The sequence below is a fragment of the Danaus plexippus genome, chromosome 2 (assembly GCF_018135715.1).
Source record: "Danaus plexippus chromosome 2, MEX_DaPlex, whole genome shotgun sequence".
NCBI lineage: Eukaryota > Metazoa > Arthropoda > Insecta > Lepidoptera > Nymphalidae > Danaus > Danaus plexippus.
Window position 1 is genome coordinate 580,508 of NC_083537.1, and position 26,794 is coordinate 607,301.

At 40.9% G+C, this 26,794-nt stretch overlaps 2 protein-coding genes across 28 annotated transcripts in view; one reads left to right on the forward strand and one right to left on the reverse strand.

Moving 5' to 3' along the window:
- The window catches only part of LOC116779454 (uncharacterized), a 30,276-nt gene extending 16,707 nt beyond the window's left edge, over window positions 1-13,569 (forward strand). For 2 of the 3 annotated variants that reach the window (XM_032673743.2, XM_032673742.2), the window contains exons 3-5: window positions 11,113-11,369; window positions 12,339-12,516; window positions 12,610-13,569. In XM_032673743.2, coding sequence (XP_032529634.1) covers window positions 11,113-11,369; window positions 12,339-12,516; window positions 12,610-12,936 — 762 coding nt within the window. In that variant the 3' untranslated portion in view covers window positions 12,937-13,569. Of the gene's footprint in view, window positions 1-9,721; window positions 9,967-11,112; window positions 11,370-12,338; window positions 12,517-12,609 lie in introns of those variants that run through there. The other variant, XM_032673745.2, reaches the window with a different exon arrangement.
- A 983-nt stretch (window positions 13,570-14,552) lies between these two features.
- LOC116779806 (voltage-dependent L-type calcium channel subunit beta-2) overlaps window positions 14,553-26,794 on the reverse strand; it is a 68,363-nt gene continuing 56,121 nt past the window's right edge. For 5 of the 25 annotated variants that reach the window (XM_061521072.1, XM_061521057.1, XM_061521063.1 and 2 more), the window contains 10 exons: window positions 22,766-22,882; window positions 22,271-22,390; window positions 21,856-22,036; window positions 20,111-20,330; window positions 19,684-19,807; window positions 19,184-19,324; window positions 18,877-19,044; window positions 18,518-18,647; window positions 16,871-16,936; window positions 14,553-15,920 (listed from right to left, as the gene is read on the reverse strand). In XM_061521072.1, coding sequence (XP_061377056.1) covers window positions 15,622-15,920; window positions 16,871-16,936; window positions 18,518-18,647; window positions 18,877-19,044; window positions 19,184-19,324; window positions 19,684-19,807; window positions 20,111-20,330; window positions 21,856-22,036; window positions 22,271-22,390; window positions 22,766-22,882 — 1,566 coding nt within the window. In that variant the 3' untranslated portion in view covers window positions 14,553-15,621. Of the gene's footprint in view, window positions 16,937-18,115; window positions 18,158-18,517; window positions 18,648-18,876; window positions 19,045-19,183; window positions 19,325-19,683; window positions 19,808-19,837; window positions 19,962-20,110; window positions 20,331-21,855; window positions 22,037-22,270; window positions 22,391-22,765; window positions 22,883-23,723; window positions 23,838-25,355; window positions 25,468-25,575; window positions 25,898-26,794 lie in introns of those variants that run through there. The other 20 variants (XM_061521076.1, XM_061521080.1, XM_061521134.1 and 17 more) reach the window with 20 other exon arrangements.

Consider the following 26,794-nt stretch of genomic DNA (forward strand, 5'->3'; position numbering starts at 1 on the left):
GTTCTCCGCTATTATATTAATGAGGCTTCTTTTGTCTCAGTGCAATAGATTACATTGTAAAGTACATCGCATCTCGAACTCTACCACTCAGATCACAGAATCCAATCTCTCCCAGCGTTTACTAGAGAGCGCTACTATTTCTCAGAAACAATTATTCGTTTGCTAACTGTTCGGACGGATTCACATGCTGTGTCATAATTTTTGCATCTTGTAAGTTTTTATTTTATTGAGGCATTATCTTGTGATGTCTCAATTTTCAAGCTGTTTCAAACGAACGTATTGTTCAATATTATTCGATTTCTTAAAGGTATCAGTGTTTTCTGTACTAAGATGTCCAAATTTGTACTAATCAAGTAGTAAGTACACTTAAACAGTTAGTATAATGTTAGGGTGGGTGGTTGTGCGTGAGGGAGCACGTTCCCGTACAATGAAACACGGAAGCGTCGTCACTTCCGCTGCACGTGAATAATATAAATATAATATTCATACAACCTCCGGCGAAATGAATTAGATTAGGTGTAACTTGCAAAAACATTGCATGTTACATAAAGGAATTGTTGTATTAAGAAACATTGAGAGAAGACAAATATAAAATTGTCAATGTTTCGTTGTGTTTAACCAAACAAATATTACAGAGACCATCATGAATAATTGTTCTTCAAAGTCATATTTATTACATGAGTATTGATAAATGTCGGCCATCAATGGTCTGATAAAGAAACATTTGTCGAACACCTCCAGCGGGTGTTGCGTGTCCCGTCGGCGCGTGCTCCGACTGTAATATTTCACGGATACAACAGGTGGATGGAAGGCGGTAGGCTGTGGACCATTACTTTATTAACATCCTTTGAATTTAGTAAAGATTTTCAAGCTCCAGAGTCTAAATGTGACAACATATTACACATCTGTATACGACAATACGTGATTGTAAAAAAAGCAACTACAAACATCAATCATTTCGTGTCATACAAGACAATGCCCGCAGCTTCACCCGCCTCCCTGGATGTTAAATAAGTCTAAACAAAATAATTTAGTTAGTAATTGAGTTATCTAGGCCGCATAACCTTAATGTTGCATTATATTCGACAGCATCATCTATTAAATCATTTATGTATCATTTTCTTGTCTTCTCTTGTAATATACGAATAACAAATTTATCTAATACATTCCGTCTAGCGTAAACAACACTTATAATATGTTAAAACATTATATCTCAGTATCAAGTGTGACAGACTGGGGACGTGAACGTTCGTCACTTTAACGACATCGAAATAGATTCGGAACGTTTTGAGTTCATCAATAATATTAGTAAATGGAGCGACTTATCTAATCGGTGCACTGAAGTTTCTGAGAAACTTATCGAGATGTAATGCATGGATGCAGTAGCGCCGGTTTTTACTTTTTAACATACAATATTGTTACATTATCTTCTAAAAATACACGTTTGTGGTAGATTCGTTCCACGCTGACCGAAACCTCGACTCTCCTCTTTCATAAATATACTTTCGTCACATTCACAAACCTCTAAACCAGCTTCCTATTGATATTATAAATGTCTGTTCCTCGTTTACGTCAAAATTGATGAAAGTATTTTGATGAAATTTTCCGATAACGTAGCTTGGATATCTGAGTAAGATACAGGCTATAATTTATAATTTGAATCTGTGAAGTTGGCGCGGGAACACGTCTTAACAATCGCGCTTAGCGTGAACCAACCTGACACGGAATAAAGATGTCACTAACATCTGGTTGACGTACCTTAGGAGCAAACTACTTATTTCTCTCCATGCACAATATAAGATAACTTGTAGCGAGTCGAGGACAAAAACTAGTCATTAATGTTATAGGTTATTTTATAAGTTTTATTATTATATTAATTACACGTATAATTATGTTGTAATAGTTGATATCGGTGACCCCGTCGCCATCCTAATTGACCTCAGGATAACCCTTAAATCGGCGCGACGTACGCACTTCAATACATTATCGAAAGTATATCATGATATTAGTGATGTCCTTTAAAATATCGATCGCAAGAAACGCAAACAGGAAGGTATTTTTTTGGAAAGTAGTTCATCTATATTATGTTTAGTGAAGCGAACTGGGCTAGGGTTAACTTATCTCAACAATTCTAATTTTAGGATAATTTTTCCTCTTCAGTCTTGTTATTATGTTTTATTATTTTAAATTTCATGCACTATCCATATAAAATTTTGTACACGGATATTAAGCGCTTATATTTGGACATATTTATCAGTTGTGTTTGAATTAGTTTCCATAAAATTTTTATTCAAAGCTTTGACACATTCCTTAATACTACGTTAGTTATTCCTTTCTTTAGTTTTTAACTCATTTCTGTGGTGAAAATCCATAATCGATAACGCGTTACGATAAAAGCTTCTGACATGTAGTACGGAATGTTGGCTTTCGATTTTTACGACAGATTTTTTTTTTGCTGACGTTTTGCATACAAAAAAATTTCAACTGTATATAAGAATGGTAGATGATTTTAGTTCAGTAAGACAAAGTAAAACGCGTGTTGTTTTGTTTCTGCAGATTACTTGATCAATTTTTAATATAATAATATTTCTGCATATATCTAAATTTTAATCTGTCGATATGCGTTGTGATCTTCCTTAACCCGGATGCTAGTCCCCGGCCCTTATTGGGGGTCAATTTAGACGAGTTGTCCACCGGAAGGCCCATTGTCATCCCGCCCGGATATACAGACGTCATGGTGTCGGCAGTCGGCGGATCAGAAAACAATAATGTTTCCACCGGCCCATGTTTACTATTAAATGTGTTTTGGAGCTGTTGGTAAACTGCTTTTTTTAAAATTTTTATCTCATGTTTTAATCGTAACCCGGAAAGTAAGAAGTACGTTCAATTTAAAATTCAAATGTAAAAAATCTTTGAGGAAACTTAATGCAATATTATGTACATTAAGACATTCACAATCAATTCCAATTTTAGACTTAATAGCTTTTTTAACGTCTTAAAACCACAATGAGGTTTGTTCTTCGTAAGACTTACTTAGAACATTTATATTAGTCTAACAGATTAACGTGCATTTAGTGAAACAAAAACTAAGTGTGCTTGAAAAACAAATAAGTCACTCAAGTGGCGTTTAAGTGAAGGCACGCGACGCGGACCGCGAACGACCTCGACATTCTAGGAAATGCCCGGCCCCGGAGTTTTGATATTGCACAAATCACGGATCTACCTGCGACATTCAGAAATATTGCAACCTGTCCTGACACTTCCTAACAACGTATTCATAGCAACCGGAGAATTATGATGAAGTCTTTTTAAATCGTATAAGTAATGTTTTAGTTTTACTAGTTCATATTTATATATATTGGTTAATGAGAACACACACTGGGCATGAACGTCATTGGATATTTTAAGAAGCAAGTGCGTACTTACCAGTTCGTATCAGTCGACAACTGTCTAAGTACGTCAATGTAGTACGACCTTGCTATCTCTAGTGCAGTGCTTAGTCAGGATTAGTTTTTGTACTTGTTACGGATATAAAAAGAGATTTCTATGTTGATTAGCCCTAAATATAGCCGTCCATTACTGTAGCGAGTTGCTTAGTGAGCTACACATTTGGCAATTAAAAACAAGCCGACAGGATCGTTTAGGATATAAAGCTGGTCCAAGTGATGTCTTTTTAAGTCCAGCATCATAGATAATAATCTTCTGGTTTGTAACGCTCCTGTTAAACTCTACTGGGCGTACTTTATAAGGATAATATGAGTGAGTAATGTACACGTTTGATTTCTTAATTCGTGTGTTGATGGTAACTTCATGTAATAAATATTTTATACGGCCGTGTTCCTTGAGCCTTGTTTCACTGCAGTACACTTTGATTGTAATGTGGTTTTTAAAATTAATTTATAAACAGCCTTTATTTATGATAATGTAATAAAATAAGTTTAGTGCGCTGTTGTGAGAAAATTTGACTGTTTAAACATTATTATTGTCCCATATATCATACGGTAACGACGTCCCTGTAGAATAAATTTTATTTCTCTCTATTTGTCTGGAACTTTGTTGAAACGTTGCTCAATAAGTGACACCGATATAAACCGAAATTTATTTGGAAAATGATTGGACAATTTATTAGAAATTATTAAAACAAACAAAACAACAAAAATCGCTAAAGAGAATATTTCAGATGTGACACAAGGACAAGAAGTTGAAATTATGTTAAATTTAACTATAGCTATTATTTACATTGATAATATTAAAAGGCTTTGAAGTAAAGCTTGTTTACATGTATTTTGAATTTGTATTCACATGATACGGATACAATATATTTCAACAAGTTTTTTTTAACAATACGAAATCGAAAATTTACATTGACAATTTAATCTCATATCAACGAAAAAGTAATCTTACATTTTTTTTACTTAAAAACCATTTCTCAGCGCGTAATGATTTGAAAGGTACTATAAAAACATTAACACAATCAATTGCAACTCCCTTTACTTTGTATTATGACAGTATTTTATCGTAAGACATTTTTTCGACAGATATGACAGTTGCGTTAAAGCGTTTTTAACAGTTTAAAATAAGAATAAGATGAGAAATGTTAGTAACTGAAATCGAGGTACATTTTAAATTATATGATTCATAAAATAAGTAAATATTTAATGGCATCTTAATTTACATTCGTCCAAAACTGTTATACGTATAGTATTCGGTGATCGTCCAACCGGTAGGGAAGTCGACACGGACTAGTGACGGGAATGTTTCCAATCGGCTGTGACGAATCCCTTCTCATCTTTAAACCTTAACAGTTTATGTTGGTCTCTGTGCCTATACTATAAAACTTATATATATAAAATATAATACCTTTATTATAAACTAACCAAATTAACATAGACGTGTTAATTCATTTCAACCTCTAACACAAACCTACGACATCACCTTCAAGCCTCCACGAATTGAGATTTTCCATAAAGAGAGCTTAAACTTCGGAATACGAAACATTAAGGTTGAATTAAAATTAATTACCTCAATAAATCTTTTTAAATGTATGTATATGTCTGCTACTTCTTGCTAACTGTACATTTTTGAATTTAAAAAATATTACAATTTACTATACCATTTAATATTAAATAATGTGATAGTTTAAGTGACCCTGCGCATACAGTAGGTAGGTACGTCTGTCATGTGCAGTAATCATTTTTTATTTAGGTCACAGATTTCTTGCATCTCGCCGGCGCTCCAGATCTCGGCGATGCTACGTGCTGCGTTATGATACTTTTATATTACAATAATCACATTCACAGTGCACATATGTCGTGACGCGGTGTATATAAAGGGTTATGTGCACATGAGGTGCATAAAACGATTAATATTGCATAGCATATGGACGTATTTTTTTTCTTCATAAATAAAACTATAAAGTCCCCGCTGATGTCTTCTCGGAAGACGCCATCCTGGGTCCACTTCGTTTAGTTTGTCTTATTTTTTTTTTTCAGCTCCTCACTAATTGCGGCGTCTCTATACCATAGTGTTTATACTTATCGATGTTTCAAATTTTTATCGATATAGTATTTAAATGACATACGACACTTTTGATCACCTTAATGTTGATATCTCAAATAGGTGTGAAATATTATTGAAAAACAAAAAAAGCATTATTGGTTTTATTTTAGTATCCAAATTTATGTAAAGTATATCTTTATGCTAGTGTTGGGATATTACTAGCCCTCAATCAGTAACAGACTATTTTCCGCGTGCGATCAACGAGCTCAAGTTTCCTCGCGCTAAGTGAACCTTTGCTTCTTAAAACACTAAACCTACTAACATCAGTGTCAGATAACGTCGCATCTGGTGACCTCCGACGATTCCATCTGTCAACGTGTCATTCTAATCTGCGCGCTATTTTAATTTCTTTTTTTTTAAATTTTTACTCGGGCTTATGTTTTTTCGTATACATTTTATCTTATTATCAACGTCCGCTTAAAGCTATTTTTTCCGAGTTCTTACTATGTTTGTATTAGACACAATTAGACCACTGTACACAACAGTAAGTGCTATAATCCTAGTTCCCGGTAACGCGGCGCCGCGGCCGCCTGAAGGTCACTGATAGGAAACATCCGCTGATAAGAATTGGCGTGTGTGGATGATCTTTGGGTTTAGTGGAAATATTTTTAAAACATTTTATTTACAAAATTTTGATTGCATTTTGCAGTAGTTTGTACAAGACGGAAGAATATAAGCGGACGGAATCAATGAATATAACCACGTGTTAACTTAGAACATCGCGTGTTTACATTACATACTGTCTAAATAATGATTTCTAAACTGCATCAGATAGACATTTTCACTTATAATGTATGAAGGGACAGTCTTCAGTTGTGACACTAATATAAAACTATATAATTTTACAACTCATTTAGCGTTGTTACATAGTTGGTATACAGGAATCGGAAAAACAAATATATATAAAACTGACATTGAAATATTTCAATATTAGCTATTCCTAATTACCGATTTTCTCATATTAGTCGGTATGAAATAATTACAGGAAAATATACAGAAATATCTTCGTAAGTCCCCAGTTTTTTGGTTAACTTATGACTGGACTAGGATTAGTTACAATCATTAAATACAACAGCCAGAAAAATAAGTCAATGTCTAATATTGAAGCTCAGTGCATGCTCAGTGATGTCATCGCTACAGAGATCTATTGGCGGGTTTGTGTTAAAGATTTGTTTCATTAACTACTATTGTGTAATATGACACAACTTAACCCAGCATGACATAACTCGTAAAGTTCACGGTCGCCGCAACACCGCCGGGAATGTCTGCATTTCCTTCTCGCCATAAATATATGTTAATGCATTCAATAAAAGATCTCCGTGCAAGGAAGTTATGACGCCTACAGAATTTTATAATCGCCGTCCAGTCGTTTGATGTAAGTTTTATAGTATTATCCGCGGTTATCCTCCTCCCGTAAATAGTTGATGACCTAACAGGAATGTAGGCATATTCTACGACTTAAACGATTAACTTTCATGCGGCAAATGTTTGTGAAGTAATATTCTCACCGTCGTCATAGTAGTCTGTGGTTTTGTGACGTCACAACCGTCCCTCAGATGAATCCTCTAACTTGGAGACGTCCTGACATCCTGCCACCTGGACGCCTAGCAGGCGACACGACAACGACACGTGCTCACGACAGTCTGGTACAGTTTTTGTCCTCTTTACTTCTATTTATAAATATATTCTGAGACACAAAAACCAGTTAATAACGTATCCCCTTTCACATGACTGTGTGTTTTATTATTTCATTGGTGATTTTTTAATATTTGATCGTATATTAAAAACAGTTTTTTGTTCAGACCTATCCGTGATATTAATTTATCTGTTCCATAAAAGTTCCAAAAAAAGCGTCTCCTAATCTGAGACGGTTACATATATATAAATCTAATACAAATCTAATCTGGTCACAATGAAGTCTATTTCCGTGTGAGAGTTCAGTCCAGACTCCAGGTGTAGAGACGGCTGCCAGCTGACAGCTGGATAGTCTCAGTCGCTTTTGTCTTAATTAAACTCGTTCTATCCAAACAAATTACACGCGAGTGTAGTACGGCCACTTGAAACACGTGCTCGTCCCTCGGCACATACAACATTATGTATTTGTTTAAATCATTCAAAAACATATTTTTTTTGTCAATATGTCAGTTTTTATTTTGAGTGAAATGTTGGAATTGAATTTCAATAAATACAAAGTGCTCTGATATATCAACGAGAACATTATTCAACCACACTCCGTCTCTGTTTACTTATTAATTATATATTAAATCTATTTAAGAAAGATAATAAACGAACAGTCCTTGGAAACAATTAAAATTAGAGACAGTTGAAATAAAAAATCTAAAAGTGTTTTACTACCGAGTAGCAAGTGTAGGCAACTGGCGACTGGCGACTGGCGACTGGCGGAGCTTACCGAGGAAAGTGTGGTTTAAATAAACAACTTATTTACAAAAATAAGACTCGTCGCTGTCTAATATATTCTTACTAAAAATATATGAGGGTTTATAGTAAAGTTACATTCGTTACTAATATTTTCATATCGATATAATTCATATATATACATCCCCAATTATGTTAATATTAAACGTATGAAAAAGCCATAACATTACTATTGAAGGAAGTAATGGGAATACAATAGAAGTAGTTTGAAATTGAGGAACAACAGGAACACACTCACACACACACAAACTATTATTAATAATACACACACAAACTTACAGTGAAGTAACAAACAATAAAAAGAGGTACATATTTTGATGACAAATGTTCGGCAAGCCTATTACGCACATTAACGTGGATACAATATTTTCGTAAATATGATCCTAGAAGGATCTTATACATCACGCTTTATACACATACATCTTAGGGGGCTGTTTGAAGGAATATATCTATCGTGTGTATGATTAGTTTCTAAACAAGATGAAAAGAAACGTAGGAAATGTGTACGTCGTTTGCTACGTTATAGTTCAATAGCGGGCGGTGATCACGAATCATTGACCACGGTTCGAGTCCCGGCGGATGCACAAATTAACTGTTCGGGAGCTCTATTAAAAACGCTAAGTCAATTATCGCCCCTAACACGCCCCTATAGAGATCAAAATGACGCGTTGCTTAATTTCCTGGAGTGGCGTCACACCTCATTCGTACAATTCGTGGCGTCCTGTGTCCGATTAGAATTAGGATTATTATAAATACACTTTATTAGATTTCATATTTTTAATGTGACGGGAACCGGAACCTGCAGCTTTTGGCCGGAAATAGAATGAAAATTAAGTAATGACAGAAAAAAGTTAGTATTCTTGTTATTGCTGATACTCGAATAATGACGGATTATTTAGTTCATGAAACGGAACATCCGACTTCTAACCTCAGCTGTATTTAATCAAAGCGAGTTATGTAATTAATAAGGCTGGTATGAACTTTATTACATTATAATAAGGTCCAAGTTACCATAATCGACATTCATAATCGCGATGACGTGATGATAATCGATGTAGTATGGCCGATGGATGTTCAGGGGCTTAATGACAGTTAAGGGTTAAGGAAATGATCCAAATATAAAATTGAAATCACTTTCAAGCGACGGTTAAGTCACGGTTCCACTTTATCTAACCTTCTGACCTAAGCATTAAAATTGTTTTCAATTTAACGGTCTGTTAATACTTATTACTTGACACGTGATCGGATAGAAGATATGACTTACCTCGTGCAAAAAGATAGAAAATACCACGGCGAAAATATTTAATTGCTTTAATAATATCTACATATAATACTACTCTGTTCACCGCCACGTATATGTTTCCCCCTTACATTAAAACAACAATACATTAACTGCGCAAGCGCATATTTTTACGGTCACATGGCGATATGAATGCAATCAGATATACTGAGTTCAGCGTGGGACGCGGTATTGATGAACTCATTTGATTCATTTCTCCGCTTCTGTTCTGTTCTGGCGTTTTAATTTAAAATAATTAGAAGTAGTTTCTGTGCATCCAATTATAAGTAAATGTTATAATAATGATGACACGAGCCCGCCGTGTCCGGCGACACTTTTCAATTTCCTCTAGGACGGGTATAGAAATAAAAGATGCGCTTTTACCGGCGCTTTCTTTTTATTGAAGGAAACATGTTCCACTTGTAACATTTTACATGTTTTCATTGAGTTGCACAATGAAGTGTGTATGGATCGCTTGTTACGATACTCCCCGTGACTTCCTGTAAGGGGAGCAGGTGTATCAGTTTACCCCGTCGGAGCCCTGCGTGTCCTCAGGGCTGCCCTTCCTCGTGCGCGCTTAGCTCCCTTCCTCAGTATAGTCCGTGCCGCCGCTGAACGCGAGTGTCATGGAGCGGCGAGCTCCGCTGCCCGCTCCTCGGATGCGATTAGCTTTCCATCCGGATAATATCCACGTGAGTTAGCGTTCATTACGCATTAGTTATTGACAATATAATAACTTTAACAGTAATATATATTTTTTCCGTATTACGATTGTATATTTTGAAGTTCGCGCAGCGGCCGTGGGAACCTGATTTGCCACAATCCTTGCATTCTGATACGTTGACTAATAATTTTATAAGCTCGATGAACGTTTGCTGCAATTTTTGCGGCATTTCCTCTAAAGCCTAATATAATATATTAACCTACTTGCGCAATCTGTTTGCTAGATGACAGGATATTCCGAGGACGCCTAATTTTGTGTTCAAAAACGGCAACTAATTTGTATTGGTTTGCAAAATTAAAAATATTTTTGCATAGCATTACAATAACACAAACTTGATCTAAAATGTCGAACTGAGTGAGGGATATTTTACAATTTTTAGTTTATTAAACGTTATATTGATTTGTGATTGCATCCTCGTCGCGGTAAGTCTGCGGCTACATAGCAGTGTACAGGATGTCAGATGTAAGGAGATCTGCTTTGACTTTAATAACAACAGGTACCAACAACTTAAAACTTGTAATATTCATTTGCATTGTGAAATACATTTATTACTTCGGGCCGGTCTCATTGCTGCTCCACTCTCCCGGTGACGCTGTCTTAGCCGCAGGGCTAACAGAAATATTACAAAAAAAGTCTTTTACTATGTAACGTTTCGTTTTTATCTAAAATACTTTGACGCGTGCTTTATTATATAATTTCTTATTTATAGTTGTAACTACTATTTCTTATAGCAGTTTTTAAAGAGCTGACCATCTTTATGTGAACTCGTATCCCCATAGACGTCAGCGCATTATATGTTACACATGTAAGTGCGTCACTAAAGCACACACACAGCTGTTCTTTCCTGTTTTTTTTCTCAATGTCCTGTTTCCTTTTATCTCTCTAAAGAATCTTCATGTTTTTGCGAGGTTTATCAATGTGTGTAAAAACTATTCTCAATTAAGTTCCCTTCCACTCTGAAACCTTACTGTTCATTGGAAACATTCTGTTCGACGGTGATTTTATAAAAGATATTTCCTGTATCAAGCTAATAAGGCAATTTTATTAACTTCTGCTAAAAAGTTGTGTATTTTTTGGAAAATCCAAGCAACCTAACCAAGGAAGTGTTTTGCAGACCACAATCAAAGTGTACGCCCGATGTCTCCGTCCGGACATCGAGTACAAGACCTTGTCGGTGACGTGGGGCACTCGCGCCAAGGAGGTGGTGGCGACCCTGCTGGGGAAGTTCCGGATGAGGCACCGGGACCCGAGGCTGTTCTATCTTAGTATGGAGGTTCGAGTGAGGGCCGCGGGCCTGAGGACTACTCTACTGCTAGATGACGACGCGCGCCCCGCCGCACTGCAGGCCTGTCATCCTAAGGGATATTCCAAGTGAGTCTCCACTATTCTCCGAAACGAAAATCGGAAGATTCATTTAAATTTAATCCTCTTGGATGGCTTCAAACATACTTTTCGAAAACAATAAAATATTTCATGAGTAAATCAAAAGTGATTTCATATTAGTTCCAGTAAGGATAGTTATATAATACAGATGTTCTTAGACAGCGTATTCCGGTCACTGTTTTAATTATCAACTTATTTAAAAATTGTAATCAACAATACAATCATAATTATGGTCCTAATTAAATAACTATTCAGTATAGTATCTATAAGATGTCACGGCCTTTTTGATTGCATGTTGAAAGTATTTACGCGTTACATTATCGAGTAGTACCTTCTCGCTAAAACAAAAGGTATTTAAATCAGTATTTATAAGTAACAATTGTCAACAATATAAAACCCTTTGATTCCCTGAAGCAGACCACCGGCTAGCGTTCCCAAAATGTCGGTATTTTTGTCTCTTTCCCGTCCCCTTCCGGCCGCTCTATTTCTGGATAGAAACAGTAATAAAAAACTTTAAAAATCCCATACTTTATTGAGCGAGTGTATCGCGTTACGGATAACAACATACGGTGGATGGTATTGTTTACTCAGGACTCTAGTATGAACTAGTGCTGTAAGGTAGCAGGTCGGTAACATATACCTAACTACACAGGGTCCGCTCAGGGAATCATTTAAAATATTATGTACATACATACGATTCTTAAGTAAGCTACTGTTCTCATAAAAATTTATAGTTTCTGACAGATACAAGTAAATAGCTTAGCACATGTATAGTAATTTAGGGAAGGAAAATACTTGACTCGTTGATTGGTCGCCGTACGAGTGATATGTACTATTGAACTAGTTTTAGTTAAAACTATATGTATTTTATTACTTTATAAGTAGCCGTTGGTTAAATCTCAAATTTGTACCGAATGATGTATACTTTTTTTTTAATATATTTTGTACTCATTGCAGGTTCTCCCTTCAGATGCGTCCAGGAGGTCTCGTGAAGATATACGACTCGGCGCTGATGTCTTCCTCTCAATACAAGTGTATCCTGGCCAGTGAGAGGACCACGGCCGACGAGCTCCTCGCCATATTACTACATTGTTATGATTCAACGGAGGGTGTAGAACGATTTTCGCTCTATGAGGTTAGCGTCACGATGACGTCAAAATGCTGACTTCAGAATTTTTAATCAATTTCTCAATTTTTTATTTATTCAATAAAATTTTGTTCATTCCAGGTGTCGCCATCTCAAGAATACGAACGGAAGTTACATCCAGACGACTTACCGCTGATGGTGCAGCGCGCTTGGCCCCAAGACAGCGACTGTCACTTCAGAGTGAGAAGAAACCCTCGGGCGCCACCGCTCCCGCCGCGAACCCTCCCCATACCTTCCCTCTCTCTTCCTGCCCCTTCACCGGAACCCGTGCAAGAGGACGACGAGCCCTCCAGAGCACTATCAGCCCTGTCTCTCGAGTCGGAAGGAGACAAGAGATACAGTCCCGTGTACAAGTTTCCCAGCATAAGTTACTGCAGGGAAACAAAAAATGACTATCTTTACATCTGACTAGCGACGAACCTAGTCAGAATGAGAAGATACTTGGAGAAAGACAAGAGAACTGCGAGAAAGAGACTCAAGTGAATTGTAAATAGGTGACTGTGTATAGTGTAAAGTAATGTATAGCCGGTCGGTCCGGGCGCAGAGGAACCAAAGAGGTGTACGGCGAGGAACACGTGGGAGGAACCGAGAGTGGGAGACGGAGACGGTCCTACGAGTCTGTTCTTAAGGCGGTTTACTGCACTGAATGTATGCACACTATAAAGTCTTGGGATTATTGTAATCGTCCATTAATTGAAACCCTGTTTGTTTTGTATCTAGTCTAAGTTGCCTTGCAACCACGGAATCTTATGAGAAATCAAAATTGTATCGACCATGCTCAAAGCGCACGGTATTGTAGACAGTATTGCATGACGTTAGAGGTGATTACTGTGTGTTTTAACATGGACAGCGTTAAATTATGTAAATAGGTAATTGTAACTAGCTAGTAGAGACCAAAGAGGCAAGCGAGTAAATGAAATAAGAATTATTTATCTGTTACGTATTGTGATGTTTATTTATTGAAGCGCCGGCGCGGCTCCCGGCGGGCCGCCGCGGAGGGGATCTATCAAGGACGTCATAGAATATATTGTTTTCTTCTAACTCTTGTTTTATTTCGTTGTTGCTGCGCTCCACCTATCACAGATACTTAAGACAAAAAACCTTACGTAGATATACCTACTGTTACTTTGAATATTCTCAAACTGGCAGCATATTGTCATATAATTTACGCGACAATGTATGATTCTTATTATAAAAAGCCTGGCGTGCAACACACAGACAAAAACAATGGCGCCATCAGAATCGAACAAGATGATTGAATATGTTTTTATCTAATTTTTGTACCTGAGTCTTTAGAGCTCACCGATGTAACACTACATGACAGAGCTGTATGTGGCTTAATACTAGGAACGCAGAAAGCAAATGAAGGTATTATTGAAATGATTTCTTGTTGCATTTTTTTTAAATTAGCAATAATATAAAAACTGTAAAATTAATTCCACCGTGTTATTATTTAGGACAGAAAACTGTCAGTCAGTAACTATGATGACAGATACATTACTGAGAGTAATGAGCGTTGGACTTTACTACCTGAACAGGAACATGACCAGACAGCCTTCGTTCATTTCTTGTGAGTGTTATTTGTCCTATAGTCCTCGCACTAATGCTAGTCGTGTTCTGTGTGGCCGATGCGACTCTCCGTTTGGAAGAAGTCGATGTAAGTCATAAATAGTATTTATCACTCTTCGTGGTATTGTCGGACACATCTTAGGATTTATACATCTTGTGTGTCAGGAACAAGCCGGCCTGAACAATTGAAAGCTTGCAATTAACATGCGTATTCCTCGTTGCCCTGACGCTGACACACCCCAGGTGACTGGTACATGAAACGTAAATACCAAACACTGGAGCCTTTGCCTTTATGTCATCTGACGGCCGGCTGTAACGCTACATGCGATAGGTAGAGAAAAAAAATTAAGGTTATGACGTGAGGTCTTGACTGAGGCTGATTTGCCATCAGAGCTTATTTAACAAGTTTTGCGTCAGGTCCTGTGGGATATTAGAATGTAAGAAAAACACGTCAGTCGATATAAAGTATTTTATTTACAAATGATTGCAACAATGAAGTACAGACGATGCATTATAATTACAAGAGTATGTCCAAAAAATGGGAAACAGATAATATCTCACGGCACTTAAATTATATTTAAATTTTATACATTTCACGCAAAACAGCGCCGTGGCTTACCTAACTTAACTAGACGATCGAAAGCTATACAGTGCTAACTAATCATTTACGATCACACTTCGAAAAATAAATAGGGATCGAACGAGACAGCCGAATAAAGAATCTCGGGATTCTTGGACCAGGACTCAAGGCATTTCGAGTTAATTACTCCTTACACTAACTCCTCGGTCGTTATAAATCTATAAATATTTCTTTAATAAAAACGCTCTCAGGGTAACTCCGCTCGAACGCACAGAGGCGACGGAGACGGCTCACAAACTTCAGCGAACACAAAACATCGAGAAACCCCATAGAAGCATATTAAATATAACGAAGGGCGAAAAACACAACGCAGTATATAGAACCTCAAACGGAACTCGTGGGCCGCGAGGCCCGCGGGCAACTCGTGCTCAGTAACTCAGACATACGAAGATCACACCCTGAAGGGAACCGACCGGAGGCGTCCCGGCAGCCGGGAGCGTGTCTATTGGACTTAACTTATTTGATTGCTGTGGAACTGGAGTGTGAGAGAAACACAAGCCGACCGTCCTCACTGCACTCTCGCGGAAGGAAGCGTGCCACAAGCTCAGCGAAACAAGAACCGGACGCACCCGCACGCACCCGCACCCGCACCCGCACCCGCACCCGGCACAGACGCGCGGGTCGTACAGTATCAGACTTATCGAATCTTAAGCACTAACGTATCCAGCGACCGACTCCGGCCGAGGAACTTGGAGGTGGCGCCAGTTACTAAAACGATACTAATGTGGCCGGCGACGTCCGAACTAAACAATAAGGGGGACGCGCCGCGGCCTCTCACTAGCTTCACTGGCGGACACGCGGCTGACTCCTACCCACATGCGAACGGTCAGGAGTTGAAATGTCAGAGGTGCGGATACGGGGCGGGGGAGGAAGGGAGGGGGGCGCTAGACCGCGTTGAGCGCGCGGCGAGATGCTCCGTACTCGTCGGAGGGCTCGCGCTCCCTGGGCCGGCCGGGGCGCTCCTCCCGCCCGCCGCCGTAGGACTCCCGGCCGTAGGGCTCCCGGCCGTAGTCCCGCGTGTAGTCGTGGCCGTAGGCCTCGCGGTCGTAGGGCTCGCCGTGCGGGTAGTCGTGCGAGTAGCCCTCGTGGTAGTCTCTGGAGTAGTCCCGCGGGTAGCGCTGGTAGTGTTCACGAGGGTAGTACTCCTCCTCTAGCCTCTCGGGCCTCGGCACGCGGGCTCGCCCTGTATCAGACACGGAAAGTTAGACGCGGGGAGTGAGAAGGTTGTTAGGGTTAGTATGCACGCGGGGGCTCGTTATGGCGAGGGAGTCACGCCACACTCACGGCTCCAGGTGAAGCTCTCTCCGCACTCGGCCCGGACTGGGCAGCACGCCACCGGTCGCCTCTGCTGCGGAAAAGCACACCTACTAAAGCTGCTGCAGAAGCGAACATCGATACTTCTGGAATCGTTGACGTTATCAGATCTCCGATACATTGGAGGCCGGAGTCGGGCCGGCTCGGCGCGGTGTGAGCGGCACGTGTGATGGTCTGGAGGAGGTTAGCGGACGGAAAAGCGACAGAATGCCGTCGAAGTGGACGATAGGGCTGTTAGTATTGCCCCCCACCCCGGTTAGACAAGCTGGTAACGATTCAAATGGTTCAACCTGGAAAGGCTTCGTCGGAGACGGCTATGTAATGGGCTGGAGATGGTCCTGCGAGGCTAATGCGCTTGTCCAGAGGCTTGTACTGAAATGAACAGATGACGTCAGTGCAGCGTGACATGACCGTGATGACGGCGACGTGTCCTCTACGCTAAAACTGTACAGCGCCGTCATATATACAACTACTAGTGATATTTGCGTGTCACCGTAGTCTGTATCATCTACAGACTAGGATCGATCTGATTCGTTTCCAAACTACTAACGTGAACTACTTCAAGCAACAAGCGACGTCACCACAAACAACGGTTCAACCTCCAGGTGTAAGGGAAACATGGACACAAATAAGTTTTAAAGAGATATAGTTCAGAAGGGAGGCTGAGGAGGTGCTGCGGGCGTCCGGTAATGATAGGAGAGATGATTATAGATCGTTCTAATACAAACTCGCTAGGAAATTAAATGAATGCTAAGAAAAACTACAGGAACGTCAGTTTCAGAGTAAAGCAGGGCGCAGTTAGTAGTATTAATTCGTTACCTCTTCCCCTCTCGTAACTGTAGGAGTCGGACCTCTCTCGATGTCCGCCGGAGTGAGCGGGGGGATCAACACACGCACAGAACGGTTAGTTGGTTAGTTACATACATACTAAAGGGATATCATAAACGCTGAGGTACTGAGGCTGGGAAAAAAGAAGATTCCTGCGCGGTCATTTATATGACACTAAGGTTTTCGGCAACCTTAGCCTCACCTAACATGCTTCGGATGGTTCGATTTTAAATTTGAGATATTGGAATATGCAACTTTTTGTTATAAAGTTTGTTGGCGTATCAAAAACAACTTCATCATCATTTCTCATCTCTCAGAGTTTCCCTGATCTCAATGTGCCAAAAATTCTAGTACTTGATTTTCACAATCTTCCCCAGTTGCCAACTTTTTTCCAATAAAGAAAATTTTGCATTGTAGAAAAAGCTGACAATCGCTTGTTGCCGAGTCCGGACTGTATGGCGGATGCATTAAAACTTCCCTTCCCTCACGCAGTCGCTGAGGACGCGTGACCCAGCGTCGTGTCGATCGCACAAGACCTCTCCTGGTTGCGACTGCTGACCGTTTGTGACCAGCTTCAGCAGGTCCAGGTCGCGTGTGAGCCGGGTCTCATCTCCAATTATCGTGTATTTAAGAAATTCATCGAGCTCCTTTCTGTCGTCGCGACTCTTCGCTGGTGGCAATTCGGTCTCTCATTATTTTTCTGCAAATTGTTGTGGCATCCAGACATAGCACTTTAATACTACAAATGTCACCTCTCCAATGCCAATGAGCCTAAATCTGAAACTGCCATCTAGCGGATAATAGTGGATTTCTTTTTCCCCAACCTTTTATATCTTTGACATTAAATTTTATTATAGAAACCGATGAGTTGTAATGAAGTGATTTATGTAGAGACTTGACGGAGACCCAAAGAGACCATGGACGGAAGCTGGTCGTTAGTAATGGAGAGTAATATGTGTTGCACGTTACATGTTAGTAGGGTCTGATGGAAACAGAGTCTCGGAAACTATCATTGCAACTATAATTCCAGTTACACACAGTTCACAGATAAAGAATAGTGTCCTCGCTTGATAACAGAGAGCTTCTTAATTTAGTTCTGGCTTGAGAGAGAGTTCTCGACTTCACAAACAGTATGAGACAACTGAACATTTAAAGCGATTAATTGATATTTGCGAGTGTAGAGGGCGTTAGTGGTACACGACACGAGACACGACATCTAGTACTGGTCGAATGTACCTGAGGAGTACTCAGACAGCGTTTGGCCTCGGCTTGTATAACCTAGGTAAATATCACCGTTTAATAAACATAGCATCAGATCACGGCCCACCACCCTCGCGCATCGCTGCCCTACACACATACACGCGCGCTCGTGCGAGCCGCTCGCGCCAGGGATCGTGTAAGAGACGGTCCTCAGAGTTAACTAATCTGTTTCTGACGGAGTGTGTTGTGGCGAGGTCTCTGTGTGGTGGGATCATTCATTTCACTTCTTTATCAGTTTTTGTAAGGCGAGGGATTGTTTAAACACTTATACTGAAATTGTTTTTGCGTGTGAGTGTATGTATGTATGTGTGTATGTGTGTCCGTGTGTGTGTGCGTGTGCATGTGCGTGGATGTCGGTGTCCGTGTGTCTGTACTCACCAGGTTGCGCATGGTGTGTGTGCGCGTGCGCGTGAGTGTGCGAGTGCGGGTGCGGTAGGGGCGCGTGTGAGGCGTGCGGAGCTCTGGCGGTCGGCTCCACGACGGGCGGGTGGGTGTCCGCCCAGTAACCCTGGAAGTATGACACACATGTTGTAATCAGCAGCCGGCGCTCGCTACAGGGTGTATCGTTACAATCATAACCGCGGCCACGACACGGCTCATCGTTTAACTATTGTTATGTGAAAACCGAATAGTCTACTTTAATGCTCGTCCTAAGATTCTCTTAAAATGGTTGTTTTATAAAGTATTCACGATCTAGTGTCTGTTGTCTGTCCTTAGTGTCTAGTGTGGTGAGTCACCTCCAGGTACTCGGCGATGTGGTCGCAGGCGTCCTCGAGCTGGTTCTCGTCCAGCGTGACGTCGAACATCTCTGACGGACACTGAGACAACTTCTCCGCCGCCACCATCTGGACCGACAGGTTCTTGCTCTGACCCTTCCCTCGGGACTTTATTAACCGCTGGAGGACCTGCAGACACGCGGTTCACTGATTAACGTAAATGTTTCATAACGGACAACCAATAGGGTTTGTGGTGAAAAAAAACGTCCTTAAACGATGCATCTAGTAATATAAGATTATCTGAGTCACATTGAGAGGTGGTCGTGACCTTGGGACTGGTGATCTTGAGGTAGACTATGATGGGTGCGAGCGAGGTCTTGGCGAGCTGCGACGGATGGTTGATGGTGTCGCAGTCCAGCACCACCAGCTGCAGGGTCCGCGCCAGGTCGAAGATCCGCTCGATCTCCGTCTGGAACATTCGCCTCACAGATCAGTTCTCTCATTGCACCCTCGGTGATGGGAGCATGCGGTTGATGCGGTTCGTGCCGTCGATTTAAATGCTCCGTTACTGTGAGTTCCGGTGGCTCGGTCAGTGCGGGTACTCTGAGGCGACGGTATGCATCATCATGGAGAGGTGCTGTTAGTTTAAACGCGGTTCAACAAAAATCAGCAAAATCCTCATGCAACTATATCGGTTAAGTCGAGAAACTCAAAAATATGTTATGAACACTGGACGAAGTGATGTTATTAAAGTCATTTAAAATAGTCACAGGAGCGCGGCGTTACGTGTTAAAGGATCAGCTCGCACAGAACACTGGTGCACCGAACCTGAACTTCGGCCAAGCAATTGGTTCTCGAATTAGTTCTGTCCATGATCGGTTTCTTTGGCGGGTTATTGAGCAAGGAACGCTTCGCCAGAGATATGTCCGCGGTCACCCGGGTGATGATGATCCTGGAAACAGGCCATTGATGAGTCGAGTACCTGGACTTCCGCGAGGCAAGTGGAGCGGGAGTTGGAACGCTCCACGATCGCCCGCTTCGAGGCGTTGTTCAGAAGCGACCGCTTCGCTAGCGATATGTCCGCCATCACACGGGTTATTATTATCCTGAAACCCACGAGTTGCACTTTTATATCAATCGCAGAGCTCACGGACCGTGGCCGAGGGGTTCCCGGGCGCGACCTTAATGCTATCAATGACATTGAGAGTAGTCTTACTAATCAACCTGTAACTTCGAGATCATGCAACGAACCAACCTGCCCTCGAACCTTCTCTTCAGGAAGTCGAACAGGGCCTTCTGCATCATGTCCGTGACCTCGTAGCCCTTGAGCGAGGGCCCCACGAGTACGACGGGCCTCATAGAGGGCACCACGTCGTAGGGCGTGCAGGCCTCCTGTTTCTTGAAGAACGGCTTCCTTTTCTCCTTCCCGGCGGGCGGCGCACCGCGGCCGCGCCCCGCCGAGTCCGAGTCTTCGCCTGTGAGACCGACTTGTTGGGACACTTCATAGAACAATACTAAGGGAAGGTTTCCTCTAGTTCATCAAATATAAATTAATAAGTCTGTCTAAAAATCCATTCAGTATTATTTTCATTGCCCATCTACGGTATTGATAGTTTTGAATTTATTTCGAACGCTCTCAATAAGTATTCCAAGAAAAAAAAAGACGTAAAAATAAAAGTCATATCGGCAGGATCTGATAGAACATAAAACATGCCCAAATAAATCAGGACCAGTTACGAATTCAAAAAGCCTACTATAAGTGTTCGCGTAGGAACCAACTACACATACATACATACGACACGACATACAGGGCGGGCTCATACCGTGACCTCAGTACGGCACCGGGCACAAGAAAACTAAAGAAAACATTACACACTTCACAACGAAGACATTCACGTGCCGGGAGTGACAGCTCAATAGAGTACAAAACGCTCTCAGCGGACAATCTATTGAGATATCACCAAAAAAATATATTCAAAAGGATTTCATTGTGTTCCCAAGAGATGGAAAGACAACGATCCTGGGAAGTAGGAGACATGGAGCATGAGATGGAAGAGCGAACCAAGAATAAACAAAACAGAATATTACACTGAGTTAACAATCAATCATAAAAGGCCAAATTAACTGTGGGTGAAAATTGGAAAGATTTCCTGGTCGACGGTGAGCTTACCTCGGTCGATGGTGGGGACATCTGAAAATACGTCAACTATGAGTGCGACAGACCAAGGAAATACACAACTTTCACCGATGAATGATGAGTTCGGGCGGTGGCAGTGAGCGAGACAGCCCCCACGCGCTGTGGGAGCTGCTCGGAGACCAGATTCATGTATGAAAGTTGGTAGGTCGTTAGGTGGTTAGGGACGGTCGCGCAGCGGCAAGCGGCGCGAGCGACCGCCTTGTTAACATACGACAGCAATAGAGATGGCATGAACTGCTCTGCACGTGTTTGGCACGAGATGATTTTTATTGTTCCTCTTAGAACTTTGACAAAATAAGGCGGAGGAAATGCAATTATAACTTTATAATACAGTACAGTCATATATAATATTTTTTTGCGTGTCGGTTGGTCCACAGCAGGAGGATCTCTCACTACTGTGACATCATCTTGTGCCAAAGAGGCGTCAGTGTCAATAAGTGTATGAACCGTTACAAGCATTCGTTTTTAATATTCTTATTATAACGTTACACTGATTAGTGAAACCGGAACAACATCCAAGAAACAACAGCGCTTGATAATAGACAGCTCACTAGTTTTATCGTACAATTGTTTGTCAGGATGGAATGATAAATATATTTCCTTTGGTTATCATTCCTAAAGACATCCAGAGAAGACAGCTCATTGAGTAGCGACCTAGCTTCATAAAATATGTCGCTGAGGATAGAAAAGCAGTAGAAAGGCACCGATTGGACTGGCTGGTTTTAGGAATAGTAACCGAGTGTATAGTGGCGATGTGTGGCGAAGTGTGGCGACGTGTGGCGAAGTGTGGCGAGGTGACGTACCGGGCGTGGGGGGTGTGCTACCTCTGCTGGGGAGGGGGGCGCCGGCGGAGGGCGGGCGGGGGTAGCGTCGGGCCGCGAGCCCCGCGCGGACCGCCTCCAGCTTGACGGGGGACGGGATGAAGCCCACGTCGCAGCCCTCCCTCACCAGGCGGCCGATCCACCAGTTGTTGTCATACTTCTCCTGGAACATCACACGGCCGACGTTCAGCGTTGACTACACTGACTTCTCATAAGCCAAACCTGATCTGAATAATTAGTAATGTAATCTGTGTAGGCTGTGACCTTGAGAAAGATGGGGAAAGGTTAGTCTGGAGACTCAGATTGTATAACTTGAGATGGATTTCAGTTAGAGTTTAGTAGCGCTTCGTTAATGGCGGTGAATCACACAGAGCGTATCATGGAATGGGAACAGCACCTTGATGTGGAGGAAGTCTCGTACGTCGAAGGAGATGGCGCTGCCGTGGACCGGGGAGTCGTCGTCCGCGGTACCATCGTAGGCGACGTTTGTGCGGACTGCGAACGCTACCGGCTTGGACTGAAACAGTTTTTTAAATACTTCAAATGTGTTACCTACTAGTTGTGGCTGATGACATCATAGAGTTACTTACTGCCCCAAAACGTCAGCGACGTCTATACTCTATGTCACGTGACCTTGGACGAAAAATAACTGTTTTGCTGTGGTTCCTCGGAAAACACGGAAATCTGATATCTGCGCTACATTACTGTAATGTTCCCCCCTAATAAGTTCAGTAGCTTTTGCGTGACATACTTTTGCATTTATAATATTTTGAATTTTGCAAACGGCGAGTGACGAGATTTTTTTAATATTTCAGTGGCAGTTTAATGTAACCAAGTCCCATATGCCTAAGCCCCACAGCATTGCTCCCGGCTCCCCCTCTCTCAGACTCACCCGTGCCTTATCGAGCTGTGATATGGCCTGTGCTTCCTTCTCCCGTCGCTGGGCCTCCTTCCCCTCGTCCAAAGATAGTTCCGATGAAGGCTGCGAGTAGTTCGAATCCGCCGAGCCCTGGAAGTGGTTCATCATTAGCATATTATAATACATTCCAGTGTTTGGGTTCTTAAATTATTTCTACTTAGTTTGAGATATACATTTATATTGGTCTTATATCCAGTAGCAGTAATTGAAGGAATAACTTTTTTTTTTTATAAAATTCACAAAATCGACATTACTCGCTTCCTACAACGTTTCTTTGTCTGCAAAATTATTATTAAATCTCGAGTTTATTTAATAACCAGAACAGCTCTAGATGTATTACATTTAATATTTATTACGTTGAAACGATAAACTATGTACTCATTTAACGAATAATTTAAAGTACATGTTATCTCGTCTCACAATGTCGTTACGGTCCTTGGTTTAAGTTAGTCCTAAGTCCAAAGTATATCAACTTACAAGTATCTAGATAAAAATTTTACAATATATTAATGGGATGTAGAAAAATTATTCTTGTGTGTTGGAAAGTGAACAGCGTCTCGTTGTCTTCGTCTCTAGTACTCCACAACTATCGACTGTAACAATCTGTGCGTCTGCGTCTTATTTTCTCGACTATTCGTTTAATCTCGTTAGCCATACAGAACAGCCCTGTGCGTGTGATACAGGCGTGACGTCACTCTCTCGCTAATCGAGTTAGCGGATCTTCTAGTTTATAATGCGACCAGATCACTATGTATTAGGGAAAAATATAGCAAAATTTAAAAAATAAACTCAGTATTTATGCTCGAATTTTTTACTTAATTTATCAGAACTCGACATTCAAAGCTTTCACTAACGATAAAACAAAACAAACGTTGCAGAAAAACATGCGTTCGCAATAAAGTTTACAATATTATACAAACGACAACCTTACCAGCGGCCTGTAGTGTTTCATTGGAGGCAGTCGAGGTGACCTGGCGCCTGCATGCAACGGACAACACACACAAACAACAAATCAGACAAACATGCTCGATATGTACTAAAACATCTGAAAACATAATGAAATAAATATTCAACAAGTACCCGTACATACAGACATGCAGGATCAAAATATAGACATATACAGTATATAGACACATGCATGTATAAAGATCCACTCGGATGTCACAACGCGGGGGTGATGTGTGCTATAAAGCGTGCTGTAAAGTCTGGTACGGATTACAGACTAGATAGTGTTTTTAAAACTACATCGCGTATAGATCTCGAGGTGGCTTATAAGCAACCCGTTCATCCAATGTTTAGAAATTAACTTGCTCAGCTGCGGTTAACAAAACAGTACATACAAAAGCTAAATAAAAACAGTGTTGTACGGATCGGGGCGGATATAAATAAGGCTGTGTTCCAGAGTGTGGATCGAAACGGTGACGTCATTCAACCTCCTCGAAGCGACTGGACGGTTTCCATCTCGGTAACAGATTATCGATGTACTGTTCATATAATACATATCATTCAGTCAAATAAAGTAAATATTACAAACGAACGAACAGTCCTTTTGTCCATACGATACGTTACAAAGGCGTCATAAAACAATTTACTGTTGATAAACTTATTCCCATTTTCCAGTTATGAATCATTCAAGATTTCTATTGGAATGATACAAGCCGTATGCAACGTAGAGCGGTTTGTAGCTGAGCGTCAGTACCGTATTCGTGTGATGCCCTCGGAGCACTCTACTTCAAACATTTATTATTAGGATTCATATCAAACTAGATCGACAGCTATGATACACAACGCAATGATTAATCGCTTTTGTGTATATCTTGTATGTGTAAATGTTACCGCGAGAGACTTGAATGTTAAAGTATCCAATGATACTTCATTTAATTATAACACACTATCTTTATATATACACTAGATTTAAATACAAAAACTACAGATTACACCCACAAGATAATAAGAAAAATTCGTAAGAAAATTGCAAATGGAGAATTATACTTTATGCCTTATGGAAAATCGGCCTGTCTGGGAATGTTAATATGTTTTCTTAACTACATATGTCATTTGTAAAGTTAGGTCATTTATTTTGTATATATTATCTTTCTAAGTTATCTTTTAAAAATAACACGTCGAAGTGTAATAAAGGTAATCGGCTTTCACTGTTATCTAAACATTATGTTTTATTAACCGAGCTGTCGACGGACACGACACAGATGCTCTGGCAGGAATAAAACGACTTACAAACTGATCAACCGCTTAACATATACGTAATCGAGTTAAATATTACATAGAAACAGCATTTAAAAGATATCTAGGAATTGAATACTATTTTGACGTAATTATTGTTATCAGGGACTACACTAACTAAAGGTAACAAGTGGCAAATATTATTTCATCGAGAAGCTACAAGTACATTATTTACATCTTTATTGTGATTATTTACTGTGAACTGAAGTGCTCCCGGAACATTTGAACCGAAATCGCATTATTTGAACTAGAACTAGCATCAAAAATAACGGAAATAAAATAGAGAGAAACATATCCGAGAAAATTCCGTACGAGGATATACCTAACAGAATAGTGTAACGCGAACTCTGTGCGTTAAGATTTGAGTCTGATACAGATCGATCATCGTTCAGAACCACCCGCGAACCGTCATACACTGTACCGATGTAAGTCCTCGGTCAAAGATTTACATCCAATGCTCCCCGGCGGTATCAACTCCCCATCACAACCATCACAACACTCTTGATCGTCACCAAACCGACCGTATCGCCATGACTGCGCACCTGCGTGAATAGTTTGTTGTACCCGTGGCCGTGTCCTTGTTCGTGGCTGTTGTACCCCATCATGTTACGGCATGGCGGCAGCGGAAGGTGGTGGCCGCTCTGGACCACCAGCGGTATTCCGTCGTGGTCTGCCGTGGTGGCCACGCATCGGCCACGCCGGGGGGGTCACTCACTCACACACACACCCGACCGCTCGCGAGCCCCGCTCGGCTCTGACCGCTCCAGCTCCCCGCCCCCCGTTCCCCCTCCTTCGCCGTAGCCGAACCTTGAATGAGGTGCGCGCGCAGCACACACACACTTCACAGCGGGCCCGCCGTCCGCCGTCCGACTCCTGACTAACTACATGACCCGGGATCCTTGTAACGCGACGCGTGCTACCCTACTATCAACTATGCTACTATTGGTTCTAGATACACTACAATAATGTATTGACTATGATTCATTACGAAAGAATATTTTTTTATGTAATATCGTTTAAGTATTTTACTTTTCGGTCTCTTCTATTTGCCTTTTTTTATTATTTATTATCAGAGAAATGCAAATCAAATGTTTTAGCTGACTCCAAGTCTATCAGTATGTAAACTTTATTGTAATTTTTGTTGTAACGTGTCTTATGTAAATATTGTATCTGACATTAATAACCCTGACATCACTCGGAGGGAAATAACCAATCTGTTATAGCTGAAGGATTTCCTACTACTGTCTAGTGCCTTATATACCTTCACCCTTCACATTTAATAACAGTACTGTCCTGCGTTTCATTCATTTTTTGTCTCTCATATCACAAACCAGATGAGTTTGTTAATTGTAAAAAACTTAGCTTCTCTATAAACTACGAAGTGTTCAAATAATGATACCCTTCATTAGTTTCATGGGCCTCGGGGATCCGGAAATAAATGTCAGCCGTGTCCGAACTAGCCGCCTACAAACGAAAATACAATTAATAACAATATCGACTTTACTACCACGTGATAAGATTCAAAGGAATTACGAGCTTTTGTATACGAATTAGTTGGAGTACATGCGAATAAGAGCCGTATGCGAGAGTTATACGATACAAAACATAAAATATATTTCATTGCAAATCAAATTGCAGTATACGGAAAATTAAATTCCCGGTGAGGTAATTTGAGGTCTATTAGATGGAGGTTAGGGTCGACTGTTGAATGGACGGGCGACGCATGCGCGGACCATAGATCGATGAAATCCGCCGCGCCGG